Genomic DNA, 20,746 nt, shown 5'->3' with positions numbered 1-20,746 from the left:
AATATGAGTTCATGAATAATAGTGAACTCAGCACTTTCATTTGCAAAAATACTCTCCATTGCCAGCTCTACCAATTGATACAGCAATAGTTGCATTCTTAATACTGTGTATTTAAGAAAGCAAAATAAAAGTTAGATCCATTTAGCACCTGATCCAATTCCCACTCAAGTCAATGGACTTTGATAGATGCTAGATCAGGTCCATTGCATCTATCAAACGTCAAATAGAAAATTTAAGAATGCAAGGTGCCTAGAATTAGAGATTAGTTTGTGTGAAGGCAAAATCTTAACTTGTGGGAGCAAAAAACAACTTGTTTCAAGACAGAGTTTGATCAAGGGAATGGTATGATGACTGTTGTGACGGGGAAGAAGCTCCCCGCACTGACATCCACGCCCTCGGTGAGGCGCCGGGCGGCGCGGCTGGGCCGAGTCCCGGGGAAAGCGCTCAGCGGGAGCCTGGTCCATGGGCCAAGGAGGCAGACGGGCGGGTGCATGCGGCAGCAGGCACGCCAGTCGCGGCAGGCAGTAGGACCCGGGAGGAGGCGGACGGGAGACGCGGGGGGGAGCGGCACGTCCCGGGCGTGCCGGCTCAAAAGGGGGAGGGGCCGAAAGGGACGGCGGCTGCCGGCATTACCTCTGCCCCCGCAGGCAACCCGGAGCGAGGGACTGGAGGAACCGGAGGAAGAGAGCCGGACCCCCGCAGCCCAGACCCAGGAGAAGACCTCCCACCCCGGGAACCCGAGGACTGGGACAGGAGGCGGACGGCTCCGACCCCTCCACCGAAGGAGGACAGAGGGCCGGGCCCGCTGGAGGGCAAAATCCCGTTGCCGGTTCGTGAGCGGGGCCGAGGGCGGGGAGCCCCTCACCGCCCACTGGCTGAGAGTAAGCCAGGGCGCAGCGGCTGCCGCCCCAGGGGCAGAGACAAAAGGGCAGAGACCCAGAGGAAGAGACTGAGGGTTAGAGGCGCAGGCGAGCGGAGAACCGGGGGACCCCGCAGTCCGGTCTGCTCAACCTCGCCACAACTGCAATGAGGTATGTTAAGGTGAAGTCTTTGTCACAGTTAAATGCACGGCAGCCACAACCTATTTGTTACTTTTACTAAAATAATGGGAGTCAATATTGGGATAACTGAAGCCTGAGCCCTGCGGGGAGGGGATGAGCAGAGAGTCCAAGCCTAAATTGTACCAGGGATGGGGGAGGGCCAGTATTTGGGATTGGCAGTCTCTCTGGGGTCTCCCACTACTAGCAGTGCCTAGGGCCTCCAGCATTCTGCCACCACCAGCAGCAACTCAGAAATCCAGGGCCAATGCCATCTGACAGCTCTGGCCTCACCAGCCTAGGGATTAAGTGGAAAGTTTTTTTGAAGGTCTCTGAAATTCATGGTGACTTCTGTGACATAATCTTATCCTCACATATGTCCCCTGTAGGACTGCTATTAGCAAGCATCTCCAATAGCTGGAGATGGAACACAAGATGGGAAGGCTCCGAGTTACCACAGAATATTCTTTCCCAGATGACTAGCTGGTGGGTCTTGATAATGTGTTCAGATCTGACTGCCCATATTTGGAGTCAGGAAGGCATTTTGCTGCAGGCTAGAGTGGCAGAAAGTCTGAGCATTTTTTGTTTTCTCTGCAGCATGGGGCTGGTTTCAACTTGAGTACATAGGGGAGTCGCTATAACTTGAAGTCCTTAAATCAATATTTGAGGACTTCATTACTTCAGAGGTTGTGAGCCTCCCCAGGAATAGGGGAATAAGTTTGTGCTAGAGGTCATTCTAGTTGATCACAATGGCGTTTTCTGGGCATAACAAACTCTGTGAGTTTGTTTTTAGTTTGAACACTAGTTTGATATTTTTTCCAAAGCTGTGAATACAGGGACCAGACACTGGGAATAAAACAAACCTGTTTTGAGGGCTTAAATGTGAGAGTAAAATCTGCAGGGAAGGATTTTCTATATGTAAAACATTTCTGTAACTCAATAAGCTCCAGATACAAACTTTTACATTACTAAATGAATGAGAAACTCTTTATTTTTAAGAACTGAGAGTTTTTAATGTTTTAAAACATTTATTGCGGCTTTTACTAGAGTATATTTCATTCAGATATAGCCACAGAATTACTTATAAGGTTTTATTTGCAGAAGAATGATACAGTGGCGATGGTATCCACAAAATAATAAGATACAGTATCTTTCAAAGGTCAAGTCCAACGTAGTATTTGACATTATCGGGAGTCTATCAATATCTTCTCTGGAAGAAGGCACCCTACTTAACTATTTTTATCAGCCCACTGAGCTTATTTTCTATATCCTCCCTACTGTCAACTTCCAGAAGTAATATACTGACTATAGTTTCTGACATTTTTTTCTGGAAGATTGATCTTTTCAGTAACATGGGTTTTGCAAACATAATGCTGGCTTGCATTCAGATAGCTCATCTCATACCAACAGGCTTCAACCTATTTACAGATTTGATGTAATGGAATATATACTCTATCATCACTGAAATGCAGTTGATTCCAGGTGAGGATGCACCAACTCTGAAATTCCACAACATGCTACCCACTGGCTTAGGACAGAAAGAGAAGAATACCTTATCCAGTTGAAACAGCAGGCAAAATTTAAGGCAGATGAATGAGGTCAGCTGGTTAAAAATAAACAGTATTTCAGGAATGTTTGTTTGAACCTAACCAATTCTGAGCAAACCTGGGTCATGCGAACTATAATGGTTAGCAGAAAATGCAGAAATTATGCACCGAGTCAGATAAATTTTCTTTCCAAAATTATCTTGAGCCCTGACCCCACGTTAGTGGATCCCAATGAAAGATCAGAGCCTTTTGTTCTTTCCTTTCCCCCCTTCACCTGTAATGTGTCTTAATCTAGACTCCCCCCCCAATCTGTAAATACAGTTTGCCAGTCTAGAGTTTTGTCTCACATAGATAGTCTCTACATTGTGTAACACATCCTTCCCCCAGGAAGAGATATTTTAGGTTTCACTAGTCCCTTTTAGGGACTAATGCTCCAAATGAACCTGCTCTTAATTTACATGGAAACCAACAGGACGGTCTAGGTTTTTTAAATATTTACCTACAATTCTTTTGAGATTACAAATAGGAAAAAGAATCTTGCCTACAATAAGTCATGCTTTGAGAGGCCTGAAAGGCCTAATGCTCTGCCCCAGATGGGGCTGCACACATCCACCCCATGACAGGCTCACTTTTTAAAACTAACATTAAGTCTCCCAAGTCCTAAGCTACGTACTGAGAGTCCAAACCTGACAATATCTAACGGACTAGAAATTAAAGAGAAGCTCTTCCACCACCATCAGCTGCATCTGTTAATGAAAGCTGGAGGACCCCAAGTCCCTCACCTTAAATGGGCAAACCATCCTGTTACAAAAGCTCAACATTCTAGGAGGAGTTTCCCCATTTCAGCAGACAGAACTATTTTCATCAACTTTGTGTTGTTATTTCTCAATATATTTAATCCCTCACATTATTATTTCCTCCTCTTCTGCCATATCCCATTTATTCTAACTTATTACTCCATGTTCACCATCAACTTGGTCCTTTGCCTCAATACATTGGCACTTAACTTCATTACCTTTTGTTTATGGTCTTTCCACCCGTTTTCAATCCATGTAACAGGACGCAGATTGAAGAAATCCATGTAAACTAATTTTCTGAAGTATGATTCCTGTTTTTCTATATTTTAAAATTTACCTCCTGAGAACAATGATTTCTTCTATTCTGTCTTCTAAATAACCTTGGGTATAACCTATACTCATTTCTCGTTGCACAATATAAGAGCACCATGTCCTGGATTCAACAAGGTTCTTAAGCACGTGCCTACTTTAAGCACAGGAGTAGCCACTGACACTGTGTAGCCAGACACGAACCCCATCTTGTTTCCCCCCTCCCAGAGAGCAAGAGAAAGGCAGTCAGCCTTTGATGTCCTGGGAACGCAAGTGTGGTGCCTGTCCCTGACTCTACCATGAACAGAAACCAGACAGTAAATGGGCTAGCTGATGACTGGGAGGCCTCCCGTCGCCGTGATGGCTAGTATCAGTAATTGACACGCCTGCACTGTCTCAGGAGAGGAATCTTCGCCCATCACATACCAGAGGTGCCCATTGTCTGCATTTTTCCCAGGTGTGAATTATGCTTTGCACCCTTCGTGGGAAACTTGGCATTCAAAGCCATTTTCCTAATTGGCCACTTGAGACCAGGAAGAAGCCCATGTGACCCAAGGGGTATAAAGAGGGGTTGAGTTGCCCACCCCATTTGAGCTTCAATCACCTACACCAGCTGGCAGGTATTGATTGTCTCCCGAGGTCCGTGGGATGCCCAACCTCGCCCTACTTCTTCCCGAGGGATTGAGAGAAAGACGCTGGCCACGCCAAGTCTGGAACGCAGGGGTGAGAATTGTACCTGCAATGTGTTTCCTTTATGTGTACACTTCAATTGTCACTCTGTTGTAAGTTTAGTTACTTTATTATAGTTTTCTTAAGTCAAGCTGTTTCATTTCTATTGTAAACTGCCTTTGGTAAGGTGATTTAGCTATAAACTTTGGAAATAAGTGGGGTGCCCTCATTCACTTATAAATATATAAATATACTGAACCAAGTTTCTTTATTTCTTTTCTCTTTCTTTCTCCTATAAATAAGCCAGTGCGTGTCAAGCTTCTGACTTGAACCCGTGCTGCTGTACCCGAACCGAACACAAACAAAAGACCTTCGGCCGGTCAAAAGGGACAGGTATAGGAAGAACTTGGGCGTTTTGGATCGTGTCACTTCCAGGGGACAGATCCGTTGGGGCACCTCTCAGCCTCCCCAGGCTGCCCGCTGCGAAGGGATTTCTGTATCCTAGCAGATAAAATCTGAGGTGTAATAAGCTCTTCCTATAAACTCGGGGCATCTGAGAGCCTGTTGGCTGCCCTCTGCGACAGGACCCCGGTCCTAGCAGTAAAGTCACAGACGTTAAACTATTTTTCAGGGTGCCCTCCAGACTCCTAGGCTGCCCACTGCAATGAGACTTTGCGTCTCAGCAGTTGAAGACTTGGGTGTAACACACACGCACACACTGCCCTGACCATTTCGGCTGACACACTGAAACCAACAGGAATAATTACTTAAAGTTTAACATATGAGTAAATTTCTTTTTGAACTGGGGCCCACATCCACTGCAAAAAAGGTATAGAAGGAGCAAGATTTGTCCCTGTATGGTGAATAATGAAAACAGAATAATAAATAAAAAAAAGTCTTCATTTTGCTGCTGTTTAAGGTGTATACTTATTTGTGTGTAGTCAGACTACTAGTTATTTTGGAAGATGTATCTGAATCCAAAAGTTTCAGAGACTTTAGCGTAATGTGAGTTTCATCTGAAAATTTGTACCAGAAGCATTTTATTTATTATATAATTGTCTCGCTACTCTATTGCTTAGAAAGTTTTAGTCATCTAATAGGATGTAGAAACAGGAAATTAATTGTGGTGAGGATTGTATTCCTATCTAAACTGCTTAGTATGTCCTCAAGAATAGCATAAGCAATAGCAGTGTGATTTTTTTTAAAAAAAGATTCCAAAACCATGAAAAAAAAGCATGAAAAGTTCAGAATACTAATATAGAATCATAAGGCTCAAAGAGCCCTCGGGAAGTCATTACGTCCAACCCCTGCCCAAAGCACGACCAACCCCAACTAAATCATCCCAGCCAGGGCTTTGTCAAGATGGGACTTAAAAACCTCTAGGGATGGAGATTTTACCACCTCCCTAGGTAACCCATTCCAGTGTTTCACCACCCTCCTAGTGAAGTAATTTTTCCTAATATCCAACTTAGACCTCCCCCACTGCAATTTGAGACCATTGCTCCTCATTCTGCCATCTGTGACTACTGAGAACAGCCTCTTTCCATCCTCTTTGGAACCTCCTTTCAGATAGTTGAAGGCTGCTATCAAATCTGCCCTCACTCTTCTCTTCTGCAGAGTAAACAAACCCAAATCCCTCAGCCTCTCCTCGTAGGTCATGTGTTCCAGCACCCTAATCATTTTCATTGCCCTCCACTGGCTCCTCTCCAATGTGTCTACATCCTTTCTGTAGTGGGGGGCCCAGAATTGGACACAATACTCCAGATGTGGCCTCAACAGAGACTGATAAAGGGGAATAATAACTTCTCTAGGGCTATGTCTGAACTGCAGGGAACACGTCTGTTTTTTCAGAACAGTTTCCGAAAAAGTGGGTGCATTCTTTCAGCATCCCTGTATTCCTCTCAGTGAGAGGAATACGGGAAGTTCCGAAAGAGGAAGTTTTTCTGAAATTTTGCCCCGAATTTTGGAAAAGCCTCTCCCCCCCACAAAAAGCAGAAAAAGATATGCAAATTGCACTTCACAATTTGCATATCTTTTTCCGAAAAAACGCTGCTGTCTAGACGCAGCCTAGATCTGCTGGAAATGCTCCTCCTAATGCACCCTAATATGCCATTAGCCCTGTTGGCTACAAGGGCACACTGTTAACTCATATCCAGCTTCTCATTCACAGGGTGTAATCCACAGATCTTTTTCCGCTGAACTGCTACTTAACCAGTCAGTCCCCAGCCTGACAGTGCTTAGGATCCTCCATCCCAAGTGCAGGACTCTGCACTTGTCCTTGTTGAACCACATCAGATTTCTTTTGGCACAATTCCCCAATTTCTCTAGGTCACTCTGGACCCTATCCATACTCTTCAATGTATCTACATCTCCCCTAGCTTAGTGTCATTCACAAACTTGCTGAGAGTGCAATCTATCCCCTTATCCAGGTCATTAATAAAAATGTTGAACAAAACCAGCTCTAGAACCGAATCTTGGGGCACTCTGCTTGAAATCAACCACCAACCAGACATTGAGCCATGGATCGCTACTCATTGAGCCCGACAATTTAGTCAGCTTTCTATCCATCTCACAGTTGATTTATCCAATCCATACTTCCTTAACTTGGTGGCAAGACTTATGTGGAAGATTGTATCAAAAGCTTTGCTAAAGTCAAGATATGTCACATCCACTGATTTCCCCATGCCTACAGAGCAAGTTACTTCATGAAAGAAGGCAATCAGGTTGGTCAGGCATGACTTGCCCTTGGTGAATCCATGTTGACTATTCCTGATCACTTTCCCCTCTTCCAAGTGCTTCAAATGGATTCGTTGAGGATCTCCTCTATGTTTTTTCCAGTGACCGAGGTGAGGCTGACTGGTCTGTAGTTTCCTGGATTGTCTTTCTTCCCTTTTTTAAAGATGGGTACTACATTTGCCTTTTTCCAATCATCGGAGACCTCCCCTGATTTCCACAAGTTTTCAAAGATAATGGCCATGGGCTCTGCAATGACATCTGCCAACTCTCTCAGCACCCTTGAAAGCATTAAATCCGTCACCGTGGATTCATGTATGTCTAACTTTTCTAAATAGTTTTTAACCTGTTCTTTCTCCACCGAAGGCTGACCACCTCCTTCCCATACTTTGTTGCCTAGTGCATTTGTCTGGGAGCTGACCTTGTTTGTGAAGACAGAGGCAAAAAAAGCATTGAGTACTTCAGATTTTCCCAGCTGCCTCATCCAGTATGGGTCCCACACTCTCCCTAATCACCCTCTTATTGCTAACATGCCTGTAGAAATCTTCCTTGTTACCCTTCACATCCCTTGCTAGCTACAATTCCAAATGTGCTTTCGCCTTCCTGATTACACTCCTGCATTCTCAAGCAATATATTTATACTCCTCCCTAGTCATCTATCCAAGTTTTCACTTCTTGTAAACTTCTTTTTTGTGTTTAAGCTCACCAGGGATTTCACTGCTAAGCCAAGCTGGTCACCTGCCATATTTGCTTTTCTTACTGCTCATCGGAATGGTTTGTTCCTCTGCCTTCAATAACACTACTTAAAATACAGCCAGCTCTCCTGGACTCCTTGATAAGAGATTTGATGAGAAAGATTTGTCCAATCCACTTTCTAAATACCGACAAACAACAAAAATATATTTGGAGACAACAGGATTGATTCACATCAATGGAATAATATTTGCAACAAGAAAGCTTAACCCTGGATATACAGCATGTGAGTAAAAATGCCGATTACTGTGCAGTTCACAGACAGAATGCCAGTGGCAAATCAGAGACTTACAAAGGGTTCAGATGCTTCAATTTCTTAAATGTACCTGCGAGGATTTCTTGTATTCTATTAAACCACAAATCCCTGAAAAAGAGATAATAGGACATTTTAAATTAATAATTTGGATTTCCTTCCCATCAATGCCAAGAGTCATTTTAATATGTGAAACTAATGCATCTCCATACCCTTCTTCCATGCAGGTGACAGATCACATACATGGAGCTTGAATAAATGGAGAGCAAAGAGAAAAGTAATGGCAGTTGAGAGTAATCCCGTACCCACAAATATAGTGGCCTTTCAGATAAGTACCTCCATGCCAGCTTTCTGCTCTTCACTGGGTGAAAACCCTGTCATTCTGGATAAACTTAACTGGAGGGCAGAGCTGCTGCATGGTACCATTTGCAAACATAGATCCCTTTACCATTGCACTCTTCAGAAACAATTTAGCTTGCCAGGAGAAGGTAAGAGCAATGTGACTCAGCCTATACAGAAGGTTCAAGCCATCACATAGGCCACCTCCTGTTAACACAACAAATCAATTCATCATGGTCTTTATGCCAGTTTCACAGAGATTACAACAGGAAGCATGGAACCCTTCACATTGTCTGTATACAGATTACTGAGATTGAAACTAAACACACCGGCAAAATAAAGAGGTAGATCACTGAAAACAGGAACTTGCATGTATCTTTGGCAAGATCAGCAATCGTTATGGTTTCCCATAAACTCAGTTCAGCCAAAGACTCATAATTCCATACTAGTTGTTATTAGACAAAAATCAGTAGAAAACTTACTGAAGCAGCAGGTTTTGGCAGCAAGAAATGTCTGTGGTTTAGAAAAAGTGCAACATATCTCATTTTAACTCTAATTTAGTTTGAAGGAGAACATTTTGGATTAATTTGTAAAAGGAGATTACTGATTTACAATAAAAATACAAGGTTCAAATTCTGGAGTAATACCAGGGAATTGCAAATGGATGGATAAATTAAATGTACCTACTTTCTAAAATGTTTCCTTTGTATTGCTCTCCAGAAAGTCACCCTGCATGTTTATTTTTTCCTGCTTTGAATATCAAGTTGATGTATGGGCAGCCTAGAGAATTAGGAAAAAGGCACAGACTGAGCATGAAAACAGAAATTGAATAGTTCCAAAAGAGAGCTGTTCCCTTGTAAGAGAGGGTCTCTCATTTTCTAAGTGTTGGATTTTTACATTTTTCACAGGGGTGAGCTCTTTACTTTTTACTTGGCTGCTGCTATGTGAGTTCTTAAGCCTCGAGAGAGTCTACTGAGCCAACTCCTTGACAAGTCCTAAACTTGGCCCAGTTCTCAATGACTGGGCACAGAAAATCTCTTCCTGGGGGCAAGAAAATATGCAACCCTGTAAATGTTAGATTCTTCTCAATCCAAGTTAAGCTACAGATACAGGCAGTCCCCGGGTTACGTACAAGATAGGGACTGTAGGTTTGTTCTTAAGTTGAATTTGTATGTAAGTCGGAACTGGTACATATTGTAGGGGAAACTCTAGCCAAATATTTTTTTTAGTTTTGGATAGCATAGGGAAAGGTTAACTCCCCTCTAATGTTTGTTTTGCTGTCTGTTCCCCTGTTCAGAAGATTTCACATCTATTTCTGTCCCTGTGACAAACTCAGGACTAAAGGAGTAACTCATCAAATACCAAACAGCTCTGCACCATGCTTTGAGCTAATAGCTTTATTTCCACACACCACCCAGGGTTCTAGGAGGAGGGTCCTTTTTTTGCTAACACAATGAGGCCAGCACTTTGTTTGTTTTGGTGGAGTCTTTGTTTGCCCAGGGAGCCCAGCATGTATAGGGGGAGGAGGGGCGGAGAGGCTGCTTTTGTCTGCTGTTCGGCAGCCTGTTGCTGGCAGGGAGGGAGGGGGGAGGTGTGCAGGATGCGAGGCCGCGGGGGGGGGGGGGCAGCGGGCGTGGGGGGGCACTTTTCCTCTGCCCGGCAGCTCTGCGGGATCCCTGTCCCTGTGGCCAGCTGCTGCAGGCAGAGGCCAGTTGGAGCCGGCCGAAGAGGAGGAGGAGGTGGATTCTAGGACCCAGGTGAGCGAGCCCCGGGGACGCTGCTGCGCTCAGGGAGCCTGGCATGTATAGAGGGGAGGAGGGGCAGAGAGGCTGCTTTTGTCTGTTCGGCAGCCTGTTGCTCAGGGGAGGGGGCAGCCTGTTGCTGGCAGGGGGGTGGGGGGGGGCAGCGGGCGTGGGGAGGCACTTTTCCTCTGCCCGGCAGCTCTGCGGGACCCCAGGTGAGCGAGCCCCGGGAATGCTGCTGCGCATGTGCGGGAGTTGCCTCACCCCGTTCGTATCTAGGGATCCGACGTAAGTCAGATCCATGTAAGTCGGGGACTGCCTGTACTGTAAATTCTCATGAATAAAAGCTGAAACAGTCCTATATATTTTAATTGTAATTTTAGCCATCTTAATATTTTCAAGGAGTAATTTCATGTACTAGTCACAGACACACATTTTAAAGTTGGGAGTAAACAAACAATAGAAAATGAATTCTAAGACATTTCATTTTAACTTGTGACTAGAAATCTGGGCTGGAGGGTCTTTAAAAAACTAACCATCTTGTTAGTCTTTAAAGTGCTACATAGTCCTGTATTTTGTTTAAAAAAGGAGGTTTCCTTTGTGAGTAATTCCAGTTTTTAAGTCAAACTTTCAGCTTCTCTTTTCTCTGCTTTTTTCCATTTAATGAAACTTGGAATGACAAGATCAGCTTAACAAACAATAAAAAATGCCATTGAGACACATCAATACTTTGGTAAAATTAAGAAACTATTTTCTCTCTTTTGTTATACAATGCAATGGTTCAATAACTATCTACATAATCAGAGGGATAGCCATGTTAGTCTGAATCTGCAAAAACAACGAGAAGTCCTGTGGCACCTTAGAGACTAAGATTTATTGGAGCATAAGCTTTCCTGAGCAAAGACCCATGACGTCAGATGCAGCTGACAAAGACCCACTTCGTCTTTAAGGTGCCACAGGACTTCTTGTTGTTTTTACCTACATAATGAAAATCCAGAAGAGCTAAACTTCTGGTTTCCCAGAAAATACATTGTCTCTCCCCAAAACAGTCATTATTAATGGTGAAAAGTATCTGGGGCTGCTGCTATTTTAGTGCCACAATTGTAGCCACATCATACACCAGAAGAACAAAGTAAATGCCCCTTAATGGATTAAATGTATATTTATATTTCTAAAATTACAGGTAAAACTTTCCCCTTTGGTGCTTTCCTGTGGCAATTAGTGATATACAGTACACTTAACTTTGAATATTTTGGCTTGTGTTAGTTTGTGCCATAACCCCTGAGTGCATTTAAAAACTAGAACAGAGGTGGGGAACCTCCGGCCCCATGGCTACATGCCTTTCATCAGGGTTAACTGCTGGTGGGCTGCAAGATGGTTTGTTTACTGAGAGTCTGCAGGCACAGAGCTCTGCTACTCCCAGCTGATGTGATTCAAAATTCCCAGCCAGTGGAAGCTGTATGTAAGTGGTGGCCTAGCCTTCAGGTTCCCCATCCCTGAACTAGAATCTCAAGTATATACTTGAGCTTGTGGCTAATACTGTTTTGGATTGTCTTGCATTTATTCATATACTATACTCCTCTCTCAGGGAATGTTAATAATTAACTAAGACTATCTAATAATTCTGCATGCTCATTTTATATTATTCTCACATCCACCAATGCCTCTGACTTTTCTTTCTGGGATATAGTACATCCGGGAAAAGAATTCCAGCTCATTTATCAAAAGGTAAAGAAAAGTGATATCCATTTTCCTTCTATTTGTTCCTCACATCAAAAATGCAGTCATTTGAAAGATCCTTGCATTATCCATCCTGATACTGGAATAGCTAATATCTACAGACTTGTACCCGATCTGGTAGTTTGTAATCAATTAGTAATGTGAGCTCCCTCGTGTAAATGAAACAATAGTTTAGATTGGTTCTCAACATTTATAGTTAGCATGCTTGTATGTCAGAATTTATGAAGCTCATGCAAATAACCTTTTTTGTTTAAGTAAAAATGGTTAGATGATTGCTACATATTTTATTCGCCACAGGAGAAGATGGAAACCCCATAAAAATGTACATATAACATTTGAAAACTCTGCCTCATTACACGATAGCTCCAGTTTTCATTGCAAAACACATTGCTAATCTGAAACAGAAAACTAAACCTTTCATGAATACAAAATTCTAAATTAAAATAAATCAGCCTAAAACTTTCTACTTTCTTTAGCTTACACTGACCAGCCATTTCCAGGATATGTTACAGCAGACTATTAATCCTTTCAAATACATGGCATTTTATGAAGTCAAATAAAAACTGCTTATTCCACAAAAGTGTGCTCTTTTCTGTCACAATGTACACTCCTGCCTCTCATCCCTCAACTTCTGGCTGAGGAGGACTAATGGATAATATCTTTCAAGATATCAGCTTCACCCCATAGGTTGGCAACCCGCAAAGCACCTTTCTGACAACTGAGAGAGGAGATTTGAGCAAGGAATCTCCATGTGAATTTAATATGAAATTATTCTTTTGGCACGATCCATGGAAAAAACACAGAAGCTATTGCATATGTGAGAGGGTTTTTTTATACAAATTCAGTAAATACTTCACCTGACATATATTTGGTAAAATAAACTCCTCCAATTCAAAGCTTTGATTTTCCATTCTTAGTGTAATCCTCAATTCGTCCGTTTCAGCAGACAAGACTTATTCTGAAATCAATATTGTTTATACAATGATTGTTTTCACTTAGAAGATGGAAGAGACATTAGATGGCTTTGCACTTCTCACCTCAAAGCGCTCTCCCTTTTATCCCTTAATCTGTTCCTTCCATCAAAACATCACAAAGACCTGCCTGTCATTTTGGCCATAGGCGGGCTAGAAGCTAGTCAGTCAAATAAAGAACTATTTATGCAACAAATCTGAGCCTCCATACCTCAGACAAGACAGCTGCCTCCAAAAAGGGAGTGCTGTCAGAGCTGGGTGAGGACCCCTTGGTAAGAACTGAGTGCTGTCTCTGAAATATTCCTGAGCCTTGCTAATTGAAGGAATTTGGGATTAAAACTGGCACCAAAACTGGCACTGTCCAGGTCAAAGCAGCCCACCCGCATTATACTTGGTTTCTGTCTCCAACTGATCCTTTCATGCTATTGAAATTATTTCCTAGTCAGACTTCAAAATCGACAGCTCCACCATAAACCCCTGGTTTCATGGATTTGTCTGGAGTACAGGTGAGGCAGTGAGATCCAATGAACATCTTTTACCTGATGGAAAATTAAAACGCTGAGCTCTCTGTAGCTCTGACATGGACTCAATGTGCCCTTGGTTAAATCACAACCACTCTGTGCTTCAGTTCCCTCAGTGGGGATAATACTACTTCACATAACATCATAAAGTATATTGAGATTTACAGATCTAAGTTGCTAAATGTTATTATCAAGTCCACTGTCAGCATTCGATAAAATAAACAAAGCAAGAAAGGCACAAAGTGACTCCAAAGCAGGAGCGCTAACCTCAGGGCTGACTGTCAGAAACCAGGACAGCAACCCGCAATCGGCTGTAAGTTCCATACCTTGATTTGACCAACCAGCTATCAAGTGTAAATTCCTCAGGCACTGTCACAGCCTTAACATGGAGCCACAGAGAGCTCAAGTGGGCACTCCAATCTGTCTCACGGCTCAGGTGAGCATGCCTTTTAGGCTAGACATTCCCTTACACCAAGACTCACAGCAATAGTCAGATGAGTCTCAGTCCAAAAGGACCAGTCACTTATGCTGGTCAACTGCACCTTAAATATGTACAAGACTATTCTTGTAGCCAATCCTCTTATAAATTACCTGAAGGTTTATTAAATAGGAAAAAGAAATCAGAGTTATTTACAAAGTGAAAGCAAGATAAATGTATACACACACATGTATGACAATCTTAAATTTAAAAAAGCAATAGAAGCTTCTGTAACAAGCAAGCCCTATGTGTACTTTTAGGGCTAATCCAGGGTGTACCCCTGGGAAGTCCTTGCTTATGCCTAGAAACTTTGCCCCCAGAGTCAAAGCAGCATAGGGAATCAGTTTGTTCCACTTGGGATTTTTATCTCCCACCTGCTGAGACCTGCAAACTCAGCTGATGGGAGGAGTTCACTTGAGTGTTTCATCTTCGCAGGGAGATGGAGTGAGGGACGAAGGACAACTGAGTCTTTTGTCCTCTGTAATGTTCTGCAATAATCTGGCTAGTGTGAATAGATCTTTCTCTTTTTGCTGGATACTACGCCTTTTGATGCAGATTAGCATTTTATGCTAGTAAATGTCTCTTTCCTTTCTGGTGATTCAAAAGGAAGCTTGCAATACAATTGCTCAAATATTATCTTACAGTAAAGGACACCAATATTATAAGTGACATTAAAACATGCAGCAACTAAAGTCTAAATCATAAACACTTTTTTTTTCTAATACCTATTTTAACAATAATAGCACACAGAAGAGCTAAAATGATTCCAGCCATGATTTGAGCACTTGGGGACGTTGGCATAAAGTGACACCTGGGCTATGTCTACACTACAGGGTTTTTCGGAAAAACTCCACCGCATCCAGGGAACGCAATTGCTCTGCCGCTTTTTTTTTTTTTCGGAAGAGCAGATGTCCCTGTATTCCTCCTCTCATGAGGAAGAAGGGCTCTTCTGAAAGAGGAGGCTTTTCCAAAATTTGGCCCAGTGTAGATGGGCCAATTTCGGAAAAGCCTCTTCCGAAAAAACTATCGGAAAAAGATACGCAAATTGCAGAGCACAATGTGTAGTGTAGCATAGACATAGCCCTGGCCTGGCAGCATTACAAATGGAATTAAAGAATTGCTACTCCTGGGGTTTGATCCTGAAACTATACAAATTTAAGGGGGCCGGGAATGCAGGATCAAGCAATAGAACACCATGTTTCTATCACTTAAACTTGTCTATGTTAGCACTTTGTTAACAAAACTGAAAGCTGAAATTATTTCAGTGTTCCTTCCCCCCAAATGGCAAAAACTGGAAAATGTTGAATCCTTTCACAATAAAAGTTACTTGCCATTTTTCAACCAAATGCTAATTATTTAAAGAGCAGCAAAAATGCATTTAGCAGGAAATAAATTAATCTCTTTAAGCAAACACTATTCTCTATAGGACATCAATTCCCCAAAACTGTGGGGCTTCTTATGGTCCACAGAGCACCCAGCAGTAGACAACAAATCTGTTTGGACACATGGTTCTGGCTTCTTCTTGCTTCCACCTCTAAATCCCATTAAACCACATATGTACTAAAGACTTCCTGTTACAACAAAAATGCACAAAAACATTCAGAGAATTTCTCCTCACAACAATCCCATTGGCCAGCTGTTATCCCCATTTTAAAAGATGAGAAATTTAGGCTATATGATATGCCCAAGATCCAACAGGAGGTCTGTGGGCACAGCACAAACTTTGACCACTTCTCCACAATCTCAGGCTATCATCCTACAGTGTGGATCAGCCAAAGAAAGAACTGAATAGTAACATAAGCAGCCTACATGTTTCACAACAAATTTAATACATTCTGTGTTTTTAGTCACACAATACATAAGAACAAATATTCTATTCGCATGCTGTAGTTCCAATTCAACACACAGTACAAAACACAACTGAATGCTATGCCACAGATTCCACAATATGGCCATAGAAAACATAAATATTTTTATGGAGGTCTAAATGGACTTAGCAGTAGCTTAATCCATGGTCTGTGTTTGGAAGTCTAATTTTAGCAGCAATAGAGGCCTGCTCTACAGTACTGAGGAGGAGTGATCTAAGTTGCACAATCTTAGCTTTGTGAACAATGTAGCAGAAGTCAACTTACTTGGATCTACTTTCTGGGGTGTCTTCATTGTGCTATATCAACAGGAGATGCTCTCCCATCAGCTATCTTTGCGCTTCTCATTCTGGTGGAGTACCGGAGTCAATGGGAGAGTGATTGACCCCGCTGGATTGATCGCTGCCCCTCACCTCAGCCAGTAGCGTAGAGATAACCTGAGGAGGGTTTTAGTGATAAAAACAAGCAACATTTCTAAACTAGGTCAATACATCTTGTGTCATTTCATTCCTCTTCTTCTATCTGAATAGTTAAAAAGGAGGGAAACACCTGATCAAAGGAGGATGAATAATGAAGCTGTCAGTTAAGTTGGTTGTCTTTCAGTATCTGGGCATTGCAACTTTGCTGCTTTGCTCATGGTAGTCATCATATAAAATTAGTCTGGGTGTTGGGAAATTATCTTTGTCAAAAGCAATTAGCATGAGTTAGCAGTCTATTCGCCACTGCCATTTGTCACTCTAAATGCTGCAGAATGACTTGCATTGGGCTATTTAAAAATTAATCTAGGACCTTATGGCAACAGCCTTTGTGAAACCTTTGTTCTTTTCATAACATCACTTCTGTGCAATTATGCTTCATGATTCAGCTATCCCGTCTGTCCCCTATAGCTCTGAGAGATGATGTATGCTGGGGTTAACATCATTCAGCCTGAGGGACTCTTTTGATTATGGTTTTGATCTTGCATTTATAATATACGAATGCAAAGGGGATAAAAATTAAAAATATATTTTGACAACCATCAGCTCACTCCCTGGACAACATGACTTGTGAAGAGTACAATATACAAGAAATACTGTCAGGAAAGATTTACACGATCACTAATTTATGTCTTCAATAGCTCCATCTCTAACAGGGAGAAAGAATGAAGCACTAAAATGAAAACCTGTCTTCTGCAAGGGCCACCCACTTTTTATTGCTGAAAAATGTTCAGCAGTTAAATTTGAATTAGTCTGAAAAAGTTTGGATGCTTAGCCAAATTTACCTTCAGTTTTAAGATTTCTCTATCCCTCCCCCTACTCCAATTCAACTACGTTTTCTCCTTTCAACTTATTCTTCTTACCTTGGACCCAGGGCTCCTGATTTCACAAATTCCCAAAACGTCCCCCAGATTCACAGCTCTCTCATTACAAGTGACTACCTCCTTTGCCCTAGCCCCAAATGGACTCCTAAGATAGGTGATTTCCTATGGGGGATTTTCAAGTGGGGTGCTATTTCTATTGGATTCTGTCAGGTTGCCATATTCAGACCTTACACTCTCTGGAGAGTTCCCCATCAGAAATAGTCTCCAGAAAGTACAAATTCACATCTTTAACTCCAACATTTGCAAGATCCAGGGACATCAGTTTGTTCAATAGATATTAGACCCGGTTAGATGGAGTTCAGCCGAGTCTGAACGTCAAGGAGAAGAACTAGAGAAGGGATATTTTATCTGAGCTAAACCAACCGTTTAAAGGGGAGGGGTGACAGGTTTGTAGAAATGTCAGAGGTGCACAGAGGAGGTCCAAGTCCCTCCCCCTCCCAATCACCTAAGGTTCTGGAAAAGACTTTGGGTGTGGGAGGGGCGCTAAGTGTGGGCCAGGGTTTGGACGCTGGGTGCAGGCTTTGGGTTGGAGCAGGAGGTTGGGGTACTGAAAGGGATGTAGGTGTAGGCTCTTGGAGAACATTTGGGTATGGGGGGTGAGGTTTCGGGCTCTGGGAGGGAGCTTGGGTGTGAGAAGAAATCTGGGGTGCGTTCCTGGAACAGAGTTCCTGGATGCTAGTTGCAGGGCTGCAGTAAAGAAAGGAGTGAGGGTTGCAGGCTCCAGGAGGGAGCTTGAGGACAGGAGAGGTGGGTCGGGGGGATGCAGGCCCTGGGAGGGAGTTAGAGTGCAGAGTAGGTGCAGAGCGAGGGAATATGATGCGTACCTGGGACATGCCCTCTGGCAGTGGCTCCTAGGGAGGTAAGATGGAGGGAGGGGGCTCCACATGCTGCTGCTGGCAGGCACCATCCCCACAACTTCCAAAGGCAACCAGGTCACTTGGGGGGGGCAGCACATGGAGATACCCCCTATCTAGGGGCCCCAGAGATGCACCAGCAGCTGCATGCAGAGCCAGAGCAGGCAGGAAACTGATCTAGCCTCGCTGTGCTGCCAGCAGTGGCGGCAGGGGCCCTTAGGCCCTTTTAAAATTGCCTGGGGATTAGAGACAGGCTCGGGAGATGCACCAGCAAGGCACCTGAGAGCAGCAGATGGGGCTGGGGGAGAAACCCGGTCCCAATCTTTGGTGGAGCAGGGCCCCTGATCAGGAATATTCCTGGAGTCCAGACTCTATGGTCTCACATAACTTGTAAAAGGAACAGGAGATCTGAGCTGGTTTGCAATTTTGGTAACACTGTTTTAATTTTTGAGACCCCCATTATTCCTGGCGTGCCGTGTGTCTTGAGAAAGTTAGTCAAGATCTGAAGAGGGCCCCTGACACTCAAGTGAAGTGAGGAGTGGGAAATTCTCCATTCCCCTGAGAAGAATGCTCTGAATACTACTAAATTATTTCTTGCAGAGATTGTTTATCCCCAGAACTCATAACAATTCTTTTGCAGGGCAAACTGCCTTTAGAACAGACCAAAACTGTAGCAGGCATTGCTCTTCCTTCCACATTACCCAAGCCAAACTCTATTCTAAGCTAGCAATATCCTCTGTATACATTTCCAAAGTACACTCGCTTTCAGTAACTTGCAGCTTCATGCTGTCTGTCATACATTTGATTACCGACCGGATTTGCTGCCCTCCTCGGATACAGTCATGAAAAAAAACATTTCTTGAAACGAGAAAACAGAACACATAGATTCCGCTCCTAAGCCAGTGAGAGGTTTCAATGGCAGAGCCTTGCTGAAATATTAGTAGCACATGATAAATGCATGGCGCTGTAATTCCTTATAAAACAATTGCCACTCAGATGATGGCACGTTCCTTTGTAAAGCCTCATGGCCCAGATCCACAAAGAGACTTACTGCTTGTAATGCTGAGCCACTCGGTATAATCCAACAAACCCTGGGTTAGGCATCTTTGGTTTCCTATGCAACATTTGTTCCTGAAAATGGGATATAGAAAATCCAGAACATGAGACTAGGAATGGTGTATGCTAGTGTGTATGCTAGGGGCATGCCCTAACCATGGCACTATAAAATCATTCTCATGCTCTCTGGCTCAATGCCTATTTATTGCAAAGTGAAAAAAGTTCATCAGGAGAGGCTCAGGGAAACCCACAATCAAGTATCTCACAGCCCAGTGGTTAAAGCACTCTCCTGTGGAGTTCAGAACCCTTGTTCATCTCTCTTCTCTTCTCATCAGGCACAGAAGGGCACTGAACTAGGAACTCCCAGCTCCCGAGTGAGCTCCCTAACTCCTGGGCTACAGGGCACCTCCTGCCTTACATCATGTTTGGACATGTGCTCCAAGAATATATACCACATTGAACCCTGTAGTTAAGACAGGCAGGGCGGTGCCTAGGTTCACCTGGTGTGAAAATTGTGCTGAGGCTTTGGCATGTCATAGTTGTCCACAGGTCAGCAGTGTGCACGTCCACTCAGACAGACTTCCAGGGCACATTTTACAATGAAAATTGAGGTTTAAGCATCTACCAAGTTTGGCGGGGGAGGGTTGTGGCTTGCAGTAGCACCTCAATTTGGGATTTACATGACATTCCTTTGGGGATCTGAGCCCCTCTCAGACTGAAGGTGCTATACAAGGGCTTACAAGTGAATCTCTGTGGGAACTGCTTCCATGGAGCCCTGCATACACTCCTTGCCTCCCGGAGTACAAAGCATTAGTATTATGCAGAATTGTGGACTACAGAACCAAACATTGCTACATCTATCCTCACAGAATGGCTGTGTAGGTAATTACTCTGGGACCCTATTATAATAAGTCCCACTTTCACAGTATTGAAAAATTGTACTGGACAGATGGATCTTTTCTTAGGCTGATACATCTTAAGCCAAGGGCGTGGGAGGAAGTAGGGTATTACTGCTAATGGGAATTGTGCAGTGAATTCCCAGAGCACATATCACTGAACATTTACACCTGCTACAAAACAGTTACTCCTCAGAGACTTGTTTTATGTAATTACATCCGATGCTCTTTCAAGGGCATCTTTGTGGAGTAAGGGCATCTGGTTAGATGAAATTGCAGGTGTGTATTTTCTAGGAATCACCCAGGAAATATCTCTCACGATATAGAGACAGCAATCTGAACTGAAATCAGCGACATCAACTGCAGTTTTCCACAACATTATTCTACTGCTTTGTTTCCCATGTGCCTTAGTACAGTAGATATACAAGAATACACAAATGTCATGTCCAGCTTTCATCAAAATAACTGTCTTCAGAGCAACAATGATTTCTTCTGCTCTCATAGTTTGGTTGGATCAGCAATAGTGGTTTTTTTTTTTAATTAAAGAATCAGGAACACTTCAGCAGCCTGCCTAAAGCCTCACGAGCAAAACCCCTCCGACACCCCAGCAATATCCATGCCCCAGATGGCTCCAGGCCTCATACACCGGTGGGGGGGTCTTAGAACCCAATCCCAACTATCCCGAACAAGTTCTGTCCGGTTCCAAGAAACCAGCCACAGATCCCAAGTCAATTTACCCTCCGGATCTTCCCCACAAATCACGCTGAGCCAATCCTTTAGCATCTAACATCTAAAGGTTTATTGCTACCAGAAAGAAAAGTATGAG

General features: G+C 43.3%; 1 protein-coding gene across 1 annotated transcript in view; it reads right to left on the bottom strand.

Annotated features, from left to right (window-relative positions):
* Window positions 1-20,422, bottom strand: part of PXDNL (peroxidasin like) — a 175,333-nt gene extending 154,911 nt beyond the window's left edge. The window contains 1 exon segment of the mRNA XM_075919820.1: window positions 20,138-20,422. Coding sequence (XP_075775935.1) covers window positions 20,138-20,422 — 285 coding nt within the window.
* Between the last annotated feature and the right edge of the window lie 324 nt (window positions 20,423-20,746).

This window comes from Pelodiscus sinensis, chromosome 2 (assembly GCF_049634645.1).
Source record: "Pelodiscus sinensis isolate JC-2024 chromosome 2, ASM4963464v1, whole genome shotgun sequence".
Taxonomy (NCBI): Eukaryota; Metazoa; Chordata; order Testudines; family Trionychidae; genus Pelodiscus; species Pelodiscus sinensis.
This window is presented reverse-complemented; position numbering and strand designations above follow the sequence as displayed.